Source organism: Lachancea thermotolerans (genome assembly GCF_000142805.1).
Source record: "Lachancea thermotolerans CBS 6340 chromosome E complete sequence".
Lineage (NCBI taxonomy): Eukaryota > Fungi > Ascomycota > Saccharomycetes > Saccharomycetales > Saccharomycetaceae > Lachancea > Lachancea thermotolerans.
In genome coordinates, this window is record NC_013081.1 from 679025 (window position 1) to 696439 (window position 17415).

Genomic DNA, 17415 nt, shown 5'->3' on the forward strand with positions numbered 1-17415 from the left:
TTTCAATTCAGTCTGGTGTATTTTGTCTATTACAATTGAGCCGTTGGGTCTTCTTCAAATCTCAGATCCCATCCAATTTGAGGACCCAGCTTTGGGAGGACCTCAGCGACGCTCTGCACATCTTTGTCACCTCTCCCAGATACGTTAATGATAATATTCTGGTTTTTGTCCATTGTTTTGGCCAATTGAACAGCGCCATACACAGCATGAGAGGATTCCAAAGCAGGAATAATACCTTCCAATTGCGATAGGAGCTTGAAACCCTCGAGCGCTTGAGCGTCAGTGGCTGCTATAAAAGTAGCGCGTCCTGAAGCCTTCCATGAAGCCAACTCTGGTCCGACACCGGGGTAATCCAAACCCGCAGAGACCGAGTGAGTATCGTGGACTTGACCATCAACGTCTTGCAACACGTAGGTTTTAACGCCGTGGAACACACCTGGTCTACCAGCAGTCAAAGTGGCAGAGTGGAATTTAGTGTCCACGCCGTCGCCACCAGCTTCAACACCCAGGAACTTAACTGATGTGTCCTTTTCAAAGGGAGAGAACATACCTGTAGAGTTGGAACCACCGCCGACACAGGCGACAATAGCATCGGGTAACTTTCCATCGTTAAGCTTTGCGAATTGCTCTTTTGTTTCATTTCCGATAACTGACTGGAAAGTACGCACCAAAATCGGGTATGGGTGAGGACCAATAGCGGAGCCTACAACGTAGTGCGTTGTTTTCAAGTTTGAAACCCAGAAACGGAAAGCTTCAGATGTAGCATCCCTCAAAGTTTTTGTACCGTTGGTAACAGCCACAACCTTTGCTCCAAGAATGCGCATTCTAAAAACATTTAGAGCTTGGCGACGAACATCTTCGGCACCCATGAACACTGTGCATTCCATTCCAAACTTGGCACATGCGGTGGCAGTAGCCACACCGTGTTGACCTGCACCGGTTTCTGCAATAATCTTCTTTTTACCCAGTCTTTTAGCGATCAGCACTTGAGCCAAAGCGTTGTTGATCTTGTGAGATCCGGTGTGGTTTAAATCCTCTCTTTTCAACCAGATCTGGGCACCGCCGCAGTACTCACTTAGACGTTCAGCTCTGTGTAGCGATGAAGGACGACCGATGTAAGAGTATAGGTCTCTGAACTCCTTCCAGAAAATAGGATCAGCAACAGCGCTTTCGAAGCCTTGTTCCAACTCTCTCAAACAGGCATGCAGAGCTTCAGGAACGTACTGTCCACCAAAATCACCGAAGGTCGCCTTGAATTTGTGAACTTCACTAAAGTCAGCGGCTTTAGCTGCGTTTTTCTTTCCCGCATTGATGGATTCAGTTTGCAGTGCCTTGAATTCGTTAACTGATAAGTTTTTGTGCTTTTTGCCGGCGAGGATTCCTTCGACATATTGCTTAGCAGTGATGTATCTTTCATCTTCTTTGGCCTCCTCGATCAACTTGATAATTTTAGAGCCAATGACCACACCGTCAGAGACGGATCCAACCGTGGTGAAGTGTTCTCTAGTTGAAACACCGAATCCGACCGCGAGCGGAATGTCCTTGGTATATTTGCGAACACGCTCGACAAGTTCTGTTAAGTCATCAGCAACAGAGGTTTGCGCACCGGTGGTGCCCATTCTAGACACAACATAGATAAATGACGTTGCAATTTGTGCCAGAAGCTCCAAACGCTGGTCAGTTGTGGATGGGGCTACTAGTGGAATCAAACTTAGTCCTTTGTCATCAACGAAGTTTCTAACCTTGATGGCTTCTTCTGGAGGTAGGTCAACGATGATAAAACCACTGGCACCTGCCTCTGCGGCATCTTCGATAAACTTCTGCTCTCCATAGCTCAAGATGGGGTTGTAGTATCCCATGAGAATGATCGGCACAGTTACGCCTTCGGCTCTCGCTTGGCGAACCATATCCAAAGTTTGAGTCATAGTCACGCCGTTTTGGAGAGCGACCGTATTAGCGACCTGAATAGTTGGGCCATCAGCAATGGGGTCGGAAAAAGGCATACCAAGCTCAATTACGTCAACGCCTCCATCTTGGAACCCTTTTAGGATTGGAATGGTGTCTTCCACTCTTGGATAGCCGGCTGTCATAAAGGTAACAAGGGCATTGCGGTTTTCGGATTTGGCGTTGGCAAACGTCCTTCTCAGTAGTTCGGCCATCTTGAAATGTCTAGTATGTTGATGGTAGAGAACCTGCTCTGGGTACTTGTGCTATCGTGTAGGAACTTGAAGTGCTATCGTGTAGGAACTTGAAGTGCAATAACTTTTATCTTGAACTTTTCAGCATGTTCTTTTGACTCATTTTTCTAATACCTATTAACGAAAAATTCACACCAATTTCCTTCTAGTAAAGCTTCCTCACTGTAAAAAGTCCATATTAAGATTGGACAGATCCAAATTGTTTAAGTCGAGATTGTTCATGTCCAACTGATTTGGTGGCTGAGGGGCCGGAGCTGTAGTTAAGTGCGGCTGGTTTGCTTGCTCCATCATTGACATGTTTAAAATGTTAGCCGGTGTTATGCCGTTCATATTCATCTGCTGAGAGCTCGAGGGCATGTGACGGTGGCTCGGTACAGGGGGCTTTGTAGGCCCTGTGTATGCCATATTGACGTTGTTTGCGGGTGACATTATGTTCATCGGACTGCTCATCATGTTCATAGGCGACATGCTAGACAAGATTTGGGTCGGGTTGGTCGAGGGAGTGAACTGTTGCTGGATACCAGGGTTTGATCCCATGGCCACACCAGGATTTGTAGAAACAGCGGCGGCTGCGGCGGCTACTGCTGCAGGCGACGCAGCAGTAGCCACAGGGTGACCGCCTAACCCGGTTGGAAGCGAATTTTTCTTTGACCGCGACTTTCTGGATTTTTTGGCAGCAGCATTGAAAGTCGCAGAGGGTGTGGCAGCATTGCTCGTAGGCGTGTTGGTGCTGGACTTGGGTTGTTTTGTAGTCGTTGGGACTGAAGCGACCGCAGCGGCAGGCGGTGAGCCACCGCTAGCGGACTTCGCCTGATTTCCGAGACTAGCGTCGCTAAGATGTCTTAATCTTTCGAGAGGAGTGAACTTAATAGATGTTTTCCCACCCTTAGGCTGCTGCTGTATGTTGTCAAACAGCGGCTGCAGCCTTCCGTAACTGCTTGAAAAGGCTTGTAACTCGGAGACAAATTCGACAATTTTGGCGCGTATTGACAAAAACTTTTCTTGATTAGATACTTCTGTTTCTTGATCTATTATCGCCAGCATGTTCAGTAGTTCGTTGAACCGCAGCCTCATCGGCTGTATTGAGTCTTGCACACTTTGTATTTCCTGTTTAACCGAGTCCTTATATCCATCTTCACTCTCAAGTTTTTCATGAAGATTCCCAAAATCAAACTCCTTCAAACCTTTTGATACTTCGCCACCCTCTTTATCGGCCATCAGTGCTCTCTAACAACTTTCTTGTATTTGTTCTCCGTAACTGAGCTCTTATGCATATCTTAAAATGCTAATATTATTGACTTGTATAGTACGTAGAAAGGGACAAGAGCAACTTGAGGGCTCAGGTTTTAAGTGAGGTGGTTGAAGGACTGCCTATGAAGCTGGATTGTTTTGACTTGGGACACTTGAACATTACAATATGCGCATTGTTTGTTGTTATCTCAACGTCCCATCTTTGTTCAAGATCGGGCTCCAGTTCTGGATATAAATGATGGAACCAGTGTTGACTGATAAACGTAACAGAGAGCTGTCTGTAGCACTTGCTAAGTAACTTCAAAGTTCGCGATTTGAGCACTTTAAAAGCGGGAAGTGCCACAATAAAGTCTCTAAGAAGCGAATGTGGAGGAATCTGCGATACAATTCGAAACCAAGTCGACATTGGCTGGTCCTGAACACAGTATATTAGAGACAAAGCGACGCATATCTGTAAATAGTGAGAATCAAGCTCGATTTCATCCAAAACTTCAAAAAATTCCGATATGTTGTTGTCAACGTGCGAAATGTAAATGGCACAGCACGCGGATATTTGTGTAGCAAGCTCCCTTGGAGCAAAGGGAGCGAGACGCTCGACAAAGAAGTTGAGAATCGGGTAGCACTTTGTAGCCTCTTGGCGACTGCAATAGAACCATACGCTCTTCTGATATACTCGACATGCGAATTGGGTAAACTCAAGATTGCGCCAGTCCGTATCTCCTGCACCAACAATAACTTCCCGCAGCTTGCGAAGTCCATGCTCGATCTGATCACTGGATTCATGGGTTCTTTCTATAGCCTCTATGCTGTCGAGAAGTTCCTTGCGAGCTTGATGGTCTCGCTGGAGTCGATTTATGGCCCCATTTGGCCGTTGGGATCTACTAAGCAGTGAGCGATCTTTTAAATGGTCGCCCAGAATTTGTTGACGTGCGTCCTCGGAAAACTTAAGCCTTCTTTTGGCCAGCCTTTCCAGTTCGCTCATCAACTTGAATTCTATTGAAATCTTTATTTATTTGAATAATTTAAGAGTAGGAATATAGATTAACACCCCCACAACACAATGCAGCGGACTATACGAGCACACGCAAGACAAGCAAGGATCAGACGGTATTCAGATAAAGCTTCGAGAAATTTAAATGTTCTTTTTTTTGGGTCAGACCGCTTCAGTGTTCACTCGTTGCATGCTCTTCGCCAGCTGAGGGAGGAAAATCCGGGACTGATACATAAGTTGCAAGTTGTCGCTCGGCCTGCTAAAAAATGTGGCAGGAACTTGTCAGAGACACGGGAAGCCCCAATAGTTAAAGCCAGCTCTCAAATTGGTCTTCCACCGCCCATCAATTGTGATTCAACTAAGGAAATGCTGGGGCCCGTTATGAAGACAATAAAGGAAGGCGGTTTTAACATGATAATAGCCGTGTCTTTTGGCAAGCTAATATCTCACGAGCTTATTGCACAAGTCCCTTACACTTTAAATGTTCATCCTTCACTTCTGCCCCAATATAAGGGCTCATCGCCTATTCAACACACTTTGCTGAATGGTGATGAGTACACTGGTGTCTCGATCCAAACCCTCCATCCTGAAAAGTTCGACCACGGGAATATCATAGCACAGACCGCTCCTCTCAAAGTTAGCAAGCTTCTAGAAATGCAAGCTTGCCAGTACGAGACAGACCCCACCATTCCCCCGAAGGTTGCGAGGTTGATGGATTCTTTGGGCTCCGTCGGCGGAAGATTGCTTGTCCATGTTTTGCAGGACCGCTTATATGAGACAAATCACGTCGCTAGTCCACAATACCCAGCGAGCTACGCTCCCAAAATTACTACATCAATGCGACAAGTGCAGTGGCAGAGTGATAGTTCATGCCGCGCTCTTCGAAAGTTCGATTCTCTTGGGCCTCTCTACTCATTCAAACAAGTCTACAAAAAGAACTCTCAAGTCCCACATTTTAAAAGAGTCATTTTTCATCACTTGGCCCCCGCTTTCGATTGTGACACCAGTTCAAGAACTTCAGGTGAATTCGAATTCGACTTTGCTCAAAACTGTCTCCTGATACCCTTTGTTGACGGCAAGTTTTTAAAGTGCACTAGTATTCAGTTCGAGGGTCACAAGATTGAGACACCTGATCAATTTATGAAGAGTTTACGCAAAAGGTGCGGCCCGCTGTCCGAAAAGAGAGTTTTCTGTGAATCATGATTCAAATAGTTAATAAAACGTCCACGTATATCTATATGATGAGGTGCGGACGTTCAGACATCATCAATGATTCAAGAGAATGAGATTCTCAAAAATAAAAAACTCCGCGACGGGGAATCGAACCCCGGTCCCGAGCGCGACAAGCTCGAATTCTAGCCACTAAACTATCGCGGAGTGGATGATATAGTGGTAGCACATCAAAAGCCATCATATAATACTTTTGACTAACGATGACGTGAGACGCAACATAAATTTTAGTGCAATTATGAGGTGAAGGGAGACGAATGAGCGTACAGTCTATTGGTCAATTCCTTTGGTCAATTCCTTTGATATTACTATAGTTTGTGGAAATGCGCATAAAGAGCTCAATAAACATCTAGTATCTAACGATTAATCAACTAATTTCAGATTTGAGCGCTCCTTTATTTCCTTCACAAACGTTTTGAGGGTTTAAAGGGATTTTTCATCAAAAAGTTTCGACATTTGACTTGCCTTCAAGAACCAAAATAAACTTGGTTTGCGGTATAAGAACAGCGAGCTTGGAACTCATTTATTTAATAGACACATTTTTTCTTGTCTCCTCTTTTTCTTCATCAAGGAAGACGATAGGTGGTGATGAGTGAAGGCCTTGCGTCTCAGGAACTTGAATCAGTTAGCAAAACAGCCGACAGTAGAGCTAATCAAGAAAAAGACGCTTATGCTTACGAAGAGGCTCCAGCATACCGCAAGTTTGTTTACGATGTTTTTCTATGGCTGCTGAGCAATATTTTCGACTGCTTTTTCCGAGAGATTCGAAGCCGGGGACGGTACAAAATTCCAACACAGGGTCCCGTAATCTTCGTCGCAGCACCCCATGCGAATCAATTCATTGACCCTGTCATCCTTATGGGCCAAGTTAAAAAGGCCGTTAACAAGCGCATATCCTTTTTAGTAGCGGAAAAATCTCTAACAAGAAAGGCTGTGGGGACTTTTGCGAGATGTGCCATGTCGATCGGAGTCGGTAGAGCGCAAGATAACCTAAGACCCGCTCCTGGCAAGATTAGAGTGAGTGAGGAGAATCCTCGCAAAATTATTGGTCAAGGAACAAAATTTACCAATGGTTTTACGCCACAAGGCTTAATCGGCCTCCCTAAGTCTCTTGGAAATGCAACTATTGAGTCAATCGAGAGTGACACGGTTCTGTATCTTCGCAAAGAATTTAAACAGAACAAACCCGAAGTTAGACAGCTATTAGTGAAAGGAACCTCATTCAAATACGCACCCAAGGTAGACCAAAAAAAGGTTTATGAGCGCGTTTTTGAGCATCTGGCACACGATCAGTGCGTTGGAATCTTCCCAGAAGGTGGTTCTCATGACAGAACAGATCTTTTGCCTCTCAAAGCTGGCGTGGCCATCATGGCTCTAGGTTGCATGAGCAAAAATCCTGATGTTAATGTCAAAATTGTCCCCTGTGGTATGAATTACTTCCATCCGCACAAGTTTAGATCTAGAGCGGTGGTTGAGTTTGGTAATCCTATTGAAATATCGCCTGAACTGGTGCAGAAGTACCAGCAGTCCGAGACGAACAGAGATGCTGTAAGAGAGCTATTGGACACCATATCCGATGGCCTCAAAGCAGTGACGGTAACATGTCCAGATTACGAAACCTTGATGGTTGTTCAAGCGGCTAGAAGACTATACGCAGGCCAGCTATCCGCCAAACTACCCTTATCGCTAGTGATCGAAATGAATAGACGGCTAGTCAAAGGTTATCAAACATACCGTGAAGATCCTAGAATCCAGGAGTTGAAAGAGTACGTTCTGAAATACAATGCCAACCTTCGCCACTTCAATATCCCTGATCATCAAGTCGAGTCAGCCAAGATTAACTTTGCCAAAAACTTTGGGCTCCTCATTTTTAGGTCACTCCGCTTGCTTTTCTCTTTGATATTGGCGCTACCTGGCATTATAATGTTTTCTCCTATCTTCATCATTGCAAAGATCATCTCCCAGAACAAAGCAAGGCAGGCACTTGCTGCGTCGACTGTTAAAATCAAAGCCAACGACGTCATTGCGACTTGGAAAATTTTAATTGGTATGGGTCTTGCTCCTTTGCTTTATTCAGTTTGGTCTGGTTTGCTGACATATTACTTCAGACACTCAATTACAAGAAACAAGTTTGTGAGCTTTGCAGGGATCTACGTTTTGTGCAGTATTGTTACCTATTCGGCTTTAATTATAGGAGACAACGGAATGGACGTTTTTAAATCACTGAGACCTTTGTATCTTTCTGTCACCACTCCCGGTATCCTTAAAGACCTCCAGAAAGAGAGGAGAGGTTTGGAGCAGAAGATTACGGAGATCATCAATACGCTAGGACCCGAGCTGTATCCAGGCTTTGACGGAACGAGCCTATCAGACAAATACAGGTATGGGTTGACCTCCTATGATGAAGAAGAGGAAGACAGGAAAACAAGCGAGTTGAAAAGAAGAAGGCTGCTCAGAAAGCGTAAAGAAAGCGGCAAACAGAAGGCCAGAAGAAGCCCCGAAAGCGAAGCTGAAAGTGATGCGCTGTCAATGTTAAATAGCGACAACTCGCTGTCCAACATCCCAATCTTTTCCAACGTTGATCGTAGATCTGGATCTGTATCCTCTATGACTTCCCTGAGCTCAGGCTTTGAAATTGTTGAGGACATGACGAAGCCTGACGAGCTCAGTGGGAAAATTGCCCATGCTGTGCGGGAGAAAAGAGAATAGAGTCCTTCCGCAACTAATATTCTATACGCCAAGCAAAAACAGTATATATCGAAGTTCAAAAATAAGAAGCCGAGAAGCTGAGAATGTGCAAACTAAAACTAGTCAATGAAATATTAAAACAATACGATTAAGAAATATAAATATGAGACGAACACCGGGTTCGCCGTAGCATAATTGAAACCACTTAGTCAATTCTATCCTGTCTCTTACCCCTTGCGCTTAAAAGCTGCTCCAATTCCAATCCGCGGGTACGCTGCCTACGATACTGTCCATTCTTCCACGCTTGCCTTCTTGATCAACCAGGTCTTTCTGGTTCAATGTGGCATCAATTCCGGCGACTGGTGTCGTACTTTTGGGGGTTTCGTTAGTTGTTTGAGCGTTTGCTGCTGATGAGCTGGGGCCCTCGCGCACTAGCTTGTCATACTCTTGGAGGCAGCCGTCGCAGATTTTTGAGAGGGCGCCAACACCCGCTCCTCCTATCACAAAGCGTGCATCTTTATCCAGGTAAAGCCAGTGCCTGACATGCTGTGAACAGAAAATGTCACCACAGTGCCTGCAATGGTGCTTGCGTTCCCAAAACGTAAATATTTTATGGCAGTAATGACATGCGTGGCGTTTTGAATCCGAAACCCAATGGGTCTTGGTAGGAGGCGTGATTTCTGCTGCATTCGCATAGGCAGGATTTTTTGCCCATAGAGAGCTGAGCTTTTTCGTGTAGTCGGAAATAATGGAAGATGAAGTAGACCGGATACTTCTAACGCTGCTCCGAGAGGTATGTGTGCCCTGGTTTTGTGATGCCAAAATGGGGGGCCCCGGGGAATTCAGTTCTGCGTTCGTAATGTTGGTTTCTGAGATGTCCCTCAGAACCGCAGGTGTGTATAGGGGCTTTTTAGGCGCGTTTATCTGCCTTAGAGGCCTTTTGGACTTCGGTTTCGAAGAAGATTCCAAGGTAGCGGGAAGCATGTCTAGAGGGGGCTTAACTGGGGCAATCGAACCTCTTTTGTTTGGAATCGAGGAATCCAGGATGATGTTTTTGCCCCCAAACTGGATATGAGTCAGAACTTCTGGTGTGCCAATGTTGTCACAATCTTCGCGAACTTCAGGCCGGGGGCTGGCCACGGGCAAAGGGGTGTCGCCGGCAGCACTACTGGGTCCTTTCAACGCCGATAACCTGCGCAGCGCATCGGTAGTGAGCTTCTTTTGCTGTGCTGCGTCGTCGTCTGACTCCTGTGACGTATCTTCCTGTATTTGTTCGGAGATGGCATGCGAGCCAATTGAGCCGGGGTCTGTGGTGCGGTAGCCTGGCTTAAAAAGGTAGCCAGGTGTAGGGCCGCCCCCGTTGCGAGAGGTGCGGGCGCCAGCTTTCGAGTGCTCTGCGGGTTCGGGCTGCCGCCTTTTGTCGTTTGTGAAAGGCAGCCGCTGCCCAATGACCTCGTTGTTGTGCATTGACCCAGTCTTTTTCTGCGAGCTTGCAATAGCTGGCGACTGAATCTGCTGCGATGCTGGGATGCCAACACAGGCGCCATGCGCAGGGGTTTCTACTGGTTCATCTTGATGCTTGCCCATCATGCTGCGTAGTGAAATGCTGCTCAACACGCTCGGCACAGACTGCGTGCGCGTGCGAGGCATTACTTTCTGTTTCTCGAACGTTATCGTCGATTTGTTACTGTTATTGGACGAAGTGCGCGTTGCCGACCCCATGCCGTTTCCAGGCGGTGCCCCCGTCTTGTTCGAAGCACCCGTGGGTGCCACATCGCTTCCCTGGCTATGAACACTGCTCATCGGTTCCCGATATCTCTTCTGTACAGGGGCGGTGCTCATATTATGATGGGAAACATTTTTTATGAACGTTTATAAGAATGGAGAACCTTCCATTGTGAGAATACAAGCTCGGAGAAAGCACACGAACACGAGTGGACCTCTGATGAACTCGTAGAAAGCTCAGGACACGCCCAGCTCAGGTGAAGAAGCCATGGTAGCGTGAGGGTACTCTATCCCTCCCTGAATGGCCTTAAGTGACTTAAAACACTAAGTACGATAATAGCGGATCAGTTGCGTACACAGTGACCGAACTCGTCACTATTAACGCATATTACCGTATTATATGACGGTTACATGAAGTCACGTGCTCCTGAATTGCTATCACGTGTATATAAATTCAAGCCTAAAATTTACTGTGTCCTACGTAGCTTGAAAACAGCCTCTCGCGTCGAGCGTTCCTCGTCTGTCAACTCAAGAGCTCCCCCACGAAGAACAGCGGTTTCCCAAGCTCGACAATGGCTACGAGTTGCACGCAGAAACACCTCATCCGGTGGATTCAATTGCTGCTGAAATGTACCATCTTCCTGTCCCTAACGGCTGCGGCTGTGTCGTCGAGGCTGTTTTCGGTCATCCGGTTTGAGTCGATCATCCACGAGTTCGATCCATGGTTCAACTTCCGGGCAACAAAGTACCTGGTAAACAACGGCTTTTATAAGTTTCTTAATTGGTTCGACGACAGAACTTGGTATCCCCTGGGCAGAGTCACCGGTGGCACGCTGTATCCCGGTCTGATGGCGACGTCCGCCGCTGTATGGCACGGGCTCCGCAAGATTGGGCTGCCTATCGACATCCGGAACGTGTGTGTGCTGTTTGCGCCCGCGTTCTCTGGTGTCACTGCGTGGGCCACTTATCACCTGACAAGCGAGATCAAGGACTCCGGCGCGGGCCTGCTGGCAGCCGCCTTTATCGCGATTGCTCCGGGATACATTTCCCGGTCTGTCGCAGGCTCCTACGACAACGAAGCCATCGCTATCACCTTGCTGATGGTTACGTTCATGTTCTGGATCAAGGCCATGAAAACCGGCTCCATCATGCATTCCACCTTTGCAGCCCTCTTCTACTTTTACATGGTGTCCGCGTGGGGTGGCTACGTGTTCATCACCAACCTGATCCCCTTGCATGTCTTCATTTTAATTTTGATGGGCCGCTACTCCACCAGACTTTACTCGGCCTACAGTACCTGGTACGCTATTGGCACACTCGCCTCCATGCAGATTCCATTTGTCGGGTTTCTGCCCATCAGATCTAACGACCACATGGCTGCGTTGGGTGTATTTGGTTTGATGCAGGTGGTTGCGCTGGGGAGCTACGTGAAGTCGCAGGTCTCGTGGCAGAAGTTCCAAACTGTGATGGTTGTATCACTTGTATTTCTGCTAGCGCTGGGTATCAGTGCTTTGTTTGCGCTGACTTACTTTGGTTTCATTGCCCCCTGGACCGGCAGATTCTACTCTCTGTGGGACACTAACTACGCGAAGATCCACATCCCCATTATCGCCTCGGTATCAGAGCACCAGCCTACCGCGTGGCCAGCCTTTTTCTTTGATACTCAATTTCTGATTTGGTTATTCCCAGCGGGTGTATTTTTACTGTTCTTGGATCTCAAAGATGAACACGTTTTCGTGATTGCTTACTCCGTTCTCTGCTCTTATTTTGCGGGTGTCATGGTCAGACTCATGCTAACTCTGACACCAATCATCTGTGTCTGTGCCGCAGTAGCCATTTCCAAGCTATTCGACGTCTACGCCGACTTTTCATATTTTTTCAGTTCCTCCAGCGCAGAAAAGCCAAACCTGTCCAAGAGAGACCGCATTATGACTTTGGTTACTAAGCTAACGGTTTGTGGTTCTTTCTTGGCCTATTTGGTTTTGTTCGTGCACCACTGTACCTGGGTGACCTCTAACGCTTATTCGTCGCCATCCGTGGTTTTGCCTTCACGTAATCCCGACGGATCTCCTGCTCTGATAGACGACTTCCGTGAGGCTTACTACTGGCTGCGTATGAACACTGCAGAAGATGCCAAGGTTGCCTCTTGGTGGGACTACGGCTACCAAATTGGTGGCATGGCTGACAGAACCACCTTGGTAGACAACAATACTTGGAACAACACCCACATCGCTATCGTGGGTAAAGCTATGTCGTCCCCCCAAGAGAAGGCGTATGACATCTTGAAGGCTCACGATGTGGACTACGTTCTGGTTATTTTCGGCGGGCTCATAGGATTCTCAGGTGATGATATCAACAAGTTCCTATGGATGGTAAGGATTTCTGAGGGCATATGGCCCGATGAAATCAAAGAAAGAGACTACTTCACCCCCAGCGGTGAGTACCGTATGGACGCGCAAGCTTCCCAAACCATGAAAGACTCGCTGTTGTACAAGCTCTCCTACCACCGCTTCCCCACATTGTTCAATGGCGTTGAGGGCATCGACCGTCTGCGTGGTCAGAACATCAGACAAGTGGATATCGGTAACTTGGACTACTTTGAAGAGGTTTTCACCTCTGAGAACTGGATCGTGAGACTTTACAAACTCAAAGAGCTAGATGCTATGGGCAGAGACTTGCATACCAAAGGCGAATTCGACAGAGGCTCCTCCCGCGGCATCAAAAAGAGAGTTGCCAAGAAGCCACTGCTTGACGTCAGAGTCTGATCTAGTCATTTTTTAAGCTCCATGTTATATATACAAAAAATAACGTATTATATGTACGTCCGCGCCTGCCAAAACAAACCCCCGAGTGAGCAAGACCTATCGCACCCACTTGAACTTGCCGTATTTGGATCCACGTCTATGCTTCTTGTTGAAGTCTGCGATCTCGTCGCGACGTAGGCGCTGGGTGTGACCAACTAAATTGGTCACCAGTCCTTCGTACATCGACTTGTCTGCCTCTAGCTCGCTTCGTACAGCAGCGGTTCCACCAATCTCTTGGCATACGGCCAAAACCGCATCCAACAACTCATCGTGGGTGCGCCTAAGTGCCTCTGTGTCAAGCTGCTCCAGGTCCTTTGCTTCCAAGCTCTCAATCTTTTGCACCGGGCTTTTGTTGTTTGCTGAGAACTTGTCACCACACACCCGCGATAGGAAAGCCGCGTAGTCAAGGCCCTCTTCTCCTAAACGGGGCTCTAGTTGGCTGTACAGAAAACTGTCCAATGGCTTGTGTGCCTTGGGAAGCTCCGGCTCATCAGCAATCTGTAATGTCTGCAAAAGCAGTGAACGTAACTTAGAATTGCGCCAGGAGAAAGGCCGCAGCTGTGTTTCCAGTAGTACTAAATGTTCGTAGACTACACGCGGCCTCTCGCCCTTGATAAGCTCGTCCAGCGAGTGTGGTTGATTGACGTACTGGATTTCTTCACGCTGACCTAGCGCACGGTCCAGCTGCTCTACCGGTGAGAGTATTTCCGGAACAGGGGATTCCTCCTCAGGTACCCCGGCAAAATCGCCAAAGTCGCTGTCGCTATCACTATCACTCATTCAATTACTGGCCTGAAGCCTCGCAGACTGTGCAAGAGCTTGAGGCGGATGGCCCTGGTCTGGGTTTTCTGGCAGACGAGAGATTGGGCAGAAGAAGATCGAGACCACATGTTAAGCACGTGATAAAGAATGGCAAAGGCATGTGACCAGATCATGAGATGTACGGTAAGAATTCCAAATGTAAACAAGTTTTCTCGGTTTGTTTAGCTGTAGTGATTCGATGATGGGACAGGTCCAAAATCAGAAACGGGAGGTCATGGAGCTTGAAGGTTGGTACGAAGAGGATTCAGAGGTTCTAACCAGTGGCAAGTTTATTGCCCTAGAAGTCTCAGACCACGAGGACGACTACAATTCTTCCAATGACTCGCCCTCTGAAGAAGAACAGCAGGAGCTGAAACAAACGCCCACGCGCTCACAGACGCGAGATAGATACAGCAGGGAAGGATCTGGGAGTCGCCAGTCACCTGCACATAAAGTTGCGCGTACTCCGGAGATCGCAGAGCTTCCTCCTGCATCTGCGGGGTCTGCGACAGCCTCTTCGAAAAGCGGAAAACGATGGTCAATGCTATCAAACAACTCCAAGAAGCGGTGGTCATCTCTCTCTTTCACCAGTGATGAGCGGCGTCGCAGTCCGTCTACGTCTTCCATCAAGCGGCGGTCCGTGATTTCCACTACAAGCGATGATAAGCGTACTGCGACGCCGGATCTATCGCGGCGCGTCTCCACGTCCACGTCTAGCGTTCACTCTTCGATCCCTAATCTCAAGCGTTCTTCGACTAGCAACTCGCTGCGCCAGATGTTTGGCAAAATCGCTCTGCAAGACGACCAAAAAGAGAATAAAACCACGATTAAACGATTTTTGGGGAAGATGTCCCCTCGCCGAACAACGCGTTCCTCGCTTGGTACACTCGACCCTAACATGTACTCGTCTCTCCCGCAGCGTAACTCATACGCAGACAACTCCAGCATAATTTCGAGCAATAGCATGGCCTCGACTGCCTCTTCGAGATGGAAATTCTGGAAGAAAACCCCTGATATGGGCTCTTTTGAGTCTTCGCCTTCTTACTCTAGTGCCAGCCTCAAAACACGCCTTTCGCAGTCGTCGCTCAAACAAAAATCTTCGCATTCTTCTTTGAACAAACTAACTTCTCACCACCGCAATTCAGTCACCAGCGAATCTATATCACTCCCGATGCCGGACCAGGTATCAAGAGACAAGTTGCGCACGAAGCTTCGGAGCTCTACCTCCATTCTGTCGATAAACTCAACAGTGGCCACCGAAGAATTTGACGAGTTCCAAATAAGTCAACTGCTCAAGCTTTGTGAGCAGTCACAGATCCTACCGGTTGAACAGCTGGTGCCAGAGTGGAATTCTCTTCAAAAGTTATCCAAGCATGTCTATCGGGGCGAAGAATCCGTGTTCAAGGTGTTGCCGCTGGCGCAAGACGATTTCACTCACAGCAAACACCTCCGTATCAAAGAACTGGAACTCTTGCGCCTCTTCAACGGGACACCAGGGTTTACACAGATGTGCGTGTGTCATTTGGCGCTTGTTGAAAACGACCCTACTCTAATATGTGAGCTCAAGTACGCAGGCAAATCGCTGGCTCATGTCCGCATAAACTCTTGGGCAGCAGCGCTCAACATATGGTGGCAATGCGCCGTAATAATTTATGCTGCTGAAACTAAGTTTCAGTTTGAGCACCGTGACCTACAGTTCGAGCATGTTTTAGTCGACGCAAGCGGTAATGTCACACTTTGTGATTATAAACTCGCGCGTGCGTCACAGGGCTCCGTTGTCTACTACACACGGCTCGACCACCCACTGTTTTTCCAAGGACGTGGGGACTACCGGTATGAGGTTTACAATACCATGCGGCATTGGTGTGCTGACTCCTGGGCGCGTTACGATCCACGAAACAACCTGCTTTGGCTACATTACTTGGGTGTTAAGCTGATCGAGTCAATGAACGATGTGCCCCATGATGGCCAGTACTCAGAATTGCTCAAATTAATTGCTCAGGTCAACCCAAATCGCCGCAGGAAAGCGCTATTCAGACGCAGCGATCAGATTCTCAACTGTGGCGATGTACTCCGTCTTCGTAGGTAGCCCTATATTCTACCCCCTCATTCTTCAAGTGACTGGAAGTTCCTTTATGGCGCTCGCCACACATCAATGATACCATTAAGCTTATGCGATGTTCGCTCTTACTACATGCACAAACTACGTACGACGAACTCACTTGTGTCCAGAACACGCGATAGAGCCCAAAGCCAGATGGCTAGACACACCGGGGTCTCAACTTGCATTGGCTTCACAGTGCCCGATGCCCACACAAACCTCACAGGCGCCAGCGCCGCCGCTGCCCATCCCTGCGAGAGCACAGATTCCACTACGCGTGGAAACATACCACTGGGCAGTGCGTAAACTGGCAACTTACCCTTCCAGAATCTGAGCACTAATAGCGGAGCTGTGAAGAAAACGAGACGCAGCTTCCCAAGGTTCTTCTCGCCCACTTTACGGTTTTCCACCAACTGCTCTTGCGTTTGTTTCACCTGTGTGTCCAATTGCGCAATCTGACGGTTAAGCTTCGTCCACTTTGCATACTCGTCCTGGGCGCTAGTAGACTGCTGCGCCAGGTGTAGCTCACGCCGCTTCTTTATCAGACCCTGCAGCTTCAAAGCAACAGGTTTGCACCAAATCATATCTATAAACTTGTGCTGATACCCAGAACACCATTGTAGCGCTCTGAGCGCCAGGACCAGTACCACGGTCACTAAAATTGTCGAGTTTACCATTGAAATATCACTTTTCGAGGTTGTCGTTAGGTTATGTTTCCGTGTAGCTAAAAATTTTATAGGATATCAAGGTTAAAATTTATGAAACTAAGTATAATCACGAACAGTAATACAGGAGAACAACACTTTAAGCGGTTTCAGGAACTCGTTAAAAAGTTTCAATGAGCGAATACATAGGGGATAATTCGAGGACAGGAAGCAGTGAGGAGAGCGGGACTTTTGACGAATGGATCCCATCATTTTGCGCACGATTCGGACATGAATACTTCTGCCAAGTGCCCACGGAGTTTATTGAGGATGACTTCAACATGACAGGACTAGGACAAGAAGTACCACATTATCGCAAAGCTTTGGACTTGATACTTGATCTCGAGGCTATGAGCGATGAAGAAGGTCAGGACTCTGAGGAGCCAGTAAGTCGCAGCATCGTCGAGCACGCAGCAGAGCAATTGTATGGACTAGTGCACGCTCGCTACATCCTGACGAAACCAGGGTTGCAGGCTATGGCAGAGAAGTTTGACCACAAAGAATTCGGTACGTGCCCGCGCTACTACTGCGGCGGTATGCAGATGCTGCCTTGCGGGCTCACAGACACACTGGGGAAGTTGACTGTGCGACTCTACTGTCCTAGTTGTCAGGACTTATACTTACCACAGTCCTCACGGCACTTGTGCTTAGAGGGTGCTTTCTGGGGAACATCATTCCCGGGCGTGTTTCTCAAGCATTTCAAAGAACTGGAGGACTATGTGGACCGCAAAAACAAGGAAACTTACGAATTGCGCGTGTTTGGATTTCGTATCGCGGACGAGGCGCCCTCCGGCACACGCATGCGCTGGCTGAGGCAGTACCCTAAAACCTCTGAGGAGCAGCTCGAACTCCAGGATTGTGAGTTCCAAATTCCAAAGGTGCAATAAAGCCTGAGGATGAGTAAGGTGATAAAAGAATTACG

The 17415-nt window shown here is 47.7% G+C and overlaps 11 protein-coding genes and 1 non-coding gene across 12 annotated transcripts; 5 read left to right on the forward strand and 7 right to left on the reverse strand.

Annotated features, from left to right (window-relative positions):
* Positions 1–29: 29 nt before the first annotated feature.
* Positions 30–2159, reverse strand: TRP5 (tryptophan synthase TRP5; the record flags this gene model as incomplete). Its single annotated transcript, XM_002553753.1, has 1 exon — positions 30–2159. One exon carries the CDS (start codon positions 2157–2159, stop codon positions 30–32), a length of 2130 nt encoding a protein of 709 aa, XP_002553799.1.
* Positions 2160–2357: 198 nt separating this feature from the next.
* Positions 2358–3416, reverse strand: PGD1 (Pgd1p; the record flags this gene model as incomplete). The annotated part of the gene is made up of 1 exon (XM_002553754.1): positions 2358–3416. The coding sequence occupies one exon, from the start codon at positions 3414–3416 to the stop codon at positions 2358–2360; it is 1059 nt and encodes a 352-aa protein (XP_002553800.1).
* Positions 3417–3537: 121 nt separating this feature from the next.
* KLTH0E07392g (KLTH0E07392p) lies at positions 3538–4431 on the reverse strand (the record flags this gene model as incomplete). Its single annotated transcript, XM_002553755.1, has 1 exon — positions 3538–4431. The coding sequence occupies one exon, from the start codon at positions 4429–4431 to the stop codon at positions 3538–3540; it is 894 nt and encodes a 297-aa protein (XP_002553801.1).
* Positions 4432–4509: 78 nt separating this feature from the next.
* Positions 4510–5643, forward strand: FMT1 (methionyl-tRNA formyltransferase; the record flags this gene model as incomplete). The annotated part of the gene is made up of 1 exon (XM_002553756.1): positions 4510–5643. The coding sequence occupies one exon, from the start codon at positions 4510–4512 to the stop codon at positions 5641–5643; it is 1134 nt and encodes a 377-aa protein (XP_002553802.1).
* A 102-nt stretch (positions 5644–5745) lies between these two features.
* On the reverse strand, positions 5746–5817 carry KLTH0E07436r. The gene has a single exon. It is a non-coding gene; the product is annotated as a tRNA-Asp (tRNA).
* Positions 5818–6258: 441 nt separating this feature from the next.
* Positions 6259–8379, forward strand: SCT1 (bifunctional glycerol-3-phosphate/glycerone-phosphate O-acyltransferase SCT1; the record flags this gene model as incomplete). The annotated part of the gene is made up of 1 exon (XM_002553757.1): positions 6259–8379. The coding sequence occupies one exon, from the start codon at positions 6259–6261 to the stop codon at positions 8377–8379; it is 2121 nt and encodes a 706-aa protein (XP_002553803.1).
* A 219-nt stretch (positions 8380–8598) lies between these two features.
* On the reverse strand, positions 8599–10200 carry PIB2 (Pib2p; the record flags this gene model as incomplete). The annotated part of the gene is made up of 1 exon (XM_002553758.1): positions 8599–10200. One exon carries the CDS (start codon positions 10198–10200, stop codon positions 8599–8601), a length of 1602 nt encoding a protein of 533 aa, XP_002553804.1.
* A 455-nt stretch (positions 10201–10655) lies between these two features.
* STT3 (dolichyl-diphosphooligosaccharide--protein glycosyltransferase subunit STT3) lies at positions 10656–12848 on the forward strand (the record flags this gene model as incomplete). The annotated part of the gene is made up of 1 exon (XM_002553759.1): positions 10656–12848. One exon carries the CDS (start codon positions 10656–10658, stop codon positions 12846–12848), a length of 2193 nt encoding a protein of 730 aa, XP_002553805.1.
* A 96-nt stretch (positions 12849–12944) lies between these two features.
* Positions 12945–13667, reverse strand: LAA2 (Laa2p; the record flags this gene model as incomplete). Its single annotated transcript, XM_002553760.1, has 1 exon — positions 12945–13667. One exon carries the CDS (start codon positions 13665–13667, stop codon positions 12945–12947), a length of 723 nt encoding a protein of 240 aa, XP_002553806.1.
* Positions 13668–13887: 220 nt separating this feature from the next.
* ALK1 (protein kinase ALK1) lies at positions 13888–15777 on the forward strand (the record flags this gene model as incomplete). The annotated part of the gene is made up of 1 exon (XM_002553761.1): positions 13888–15777. The coding sequence occupies one exon, from the start codon at positions 13888–13890 to the stop codon at positions 15775–15777; it is 1890 nt and encodes a 629-aa protein (XP_002553807.1).
* Positions 15778–15878: 101 nt separating this feature from the next.
* GET1 (GET complex subunit GET1) lies at positions 15879–16466 on the reverse strand (the record flags this gene model as incomplete). Its single annotated transcript, XM_002553762.1, has 1 exon — positions 15879–16466. One exon carries the CDS (start codon positions 16464–16466, stop codon positions 15879–15881), a length of 588 nt encoding a protein of 195 aa, XP_002553808.1.
* A 161-nt stretch (positions 16467–16627) lies between these two features.
* CKB1 (casein kinase 2 regulatory subunit CKB1) lies at positions 16628–17380 on the forward strand (the record flags this gene model as incomplete). The annotated part of the gene is made up of 1 exon (XM_002553763.1): positions 16628–17380. One exon carries the CDS (start codon positions 16628–16630, stop codon positions 17378–17380), a length of 753 nt encoding a protein of 250 aa, XP_002553809.1.
* Positions 17381–17415: the final 35 nt, after the last annotated feature.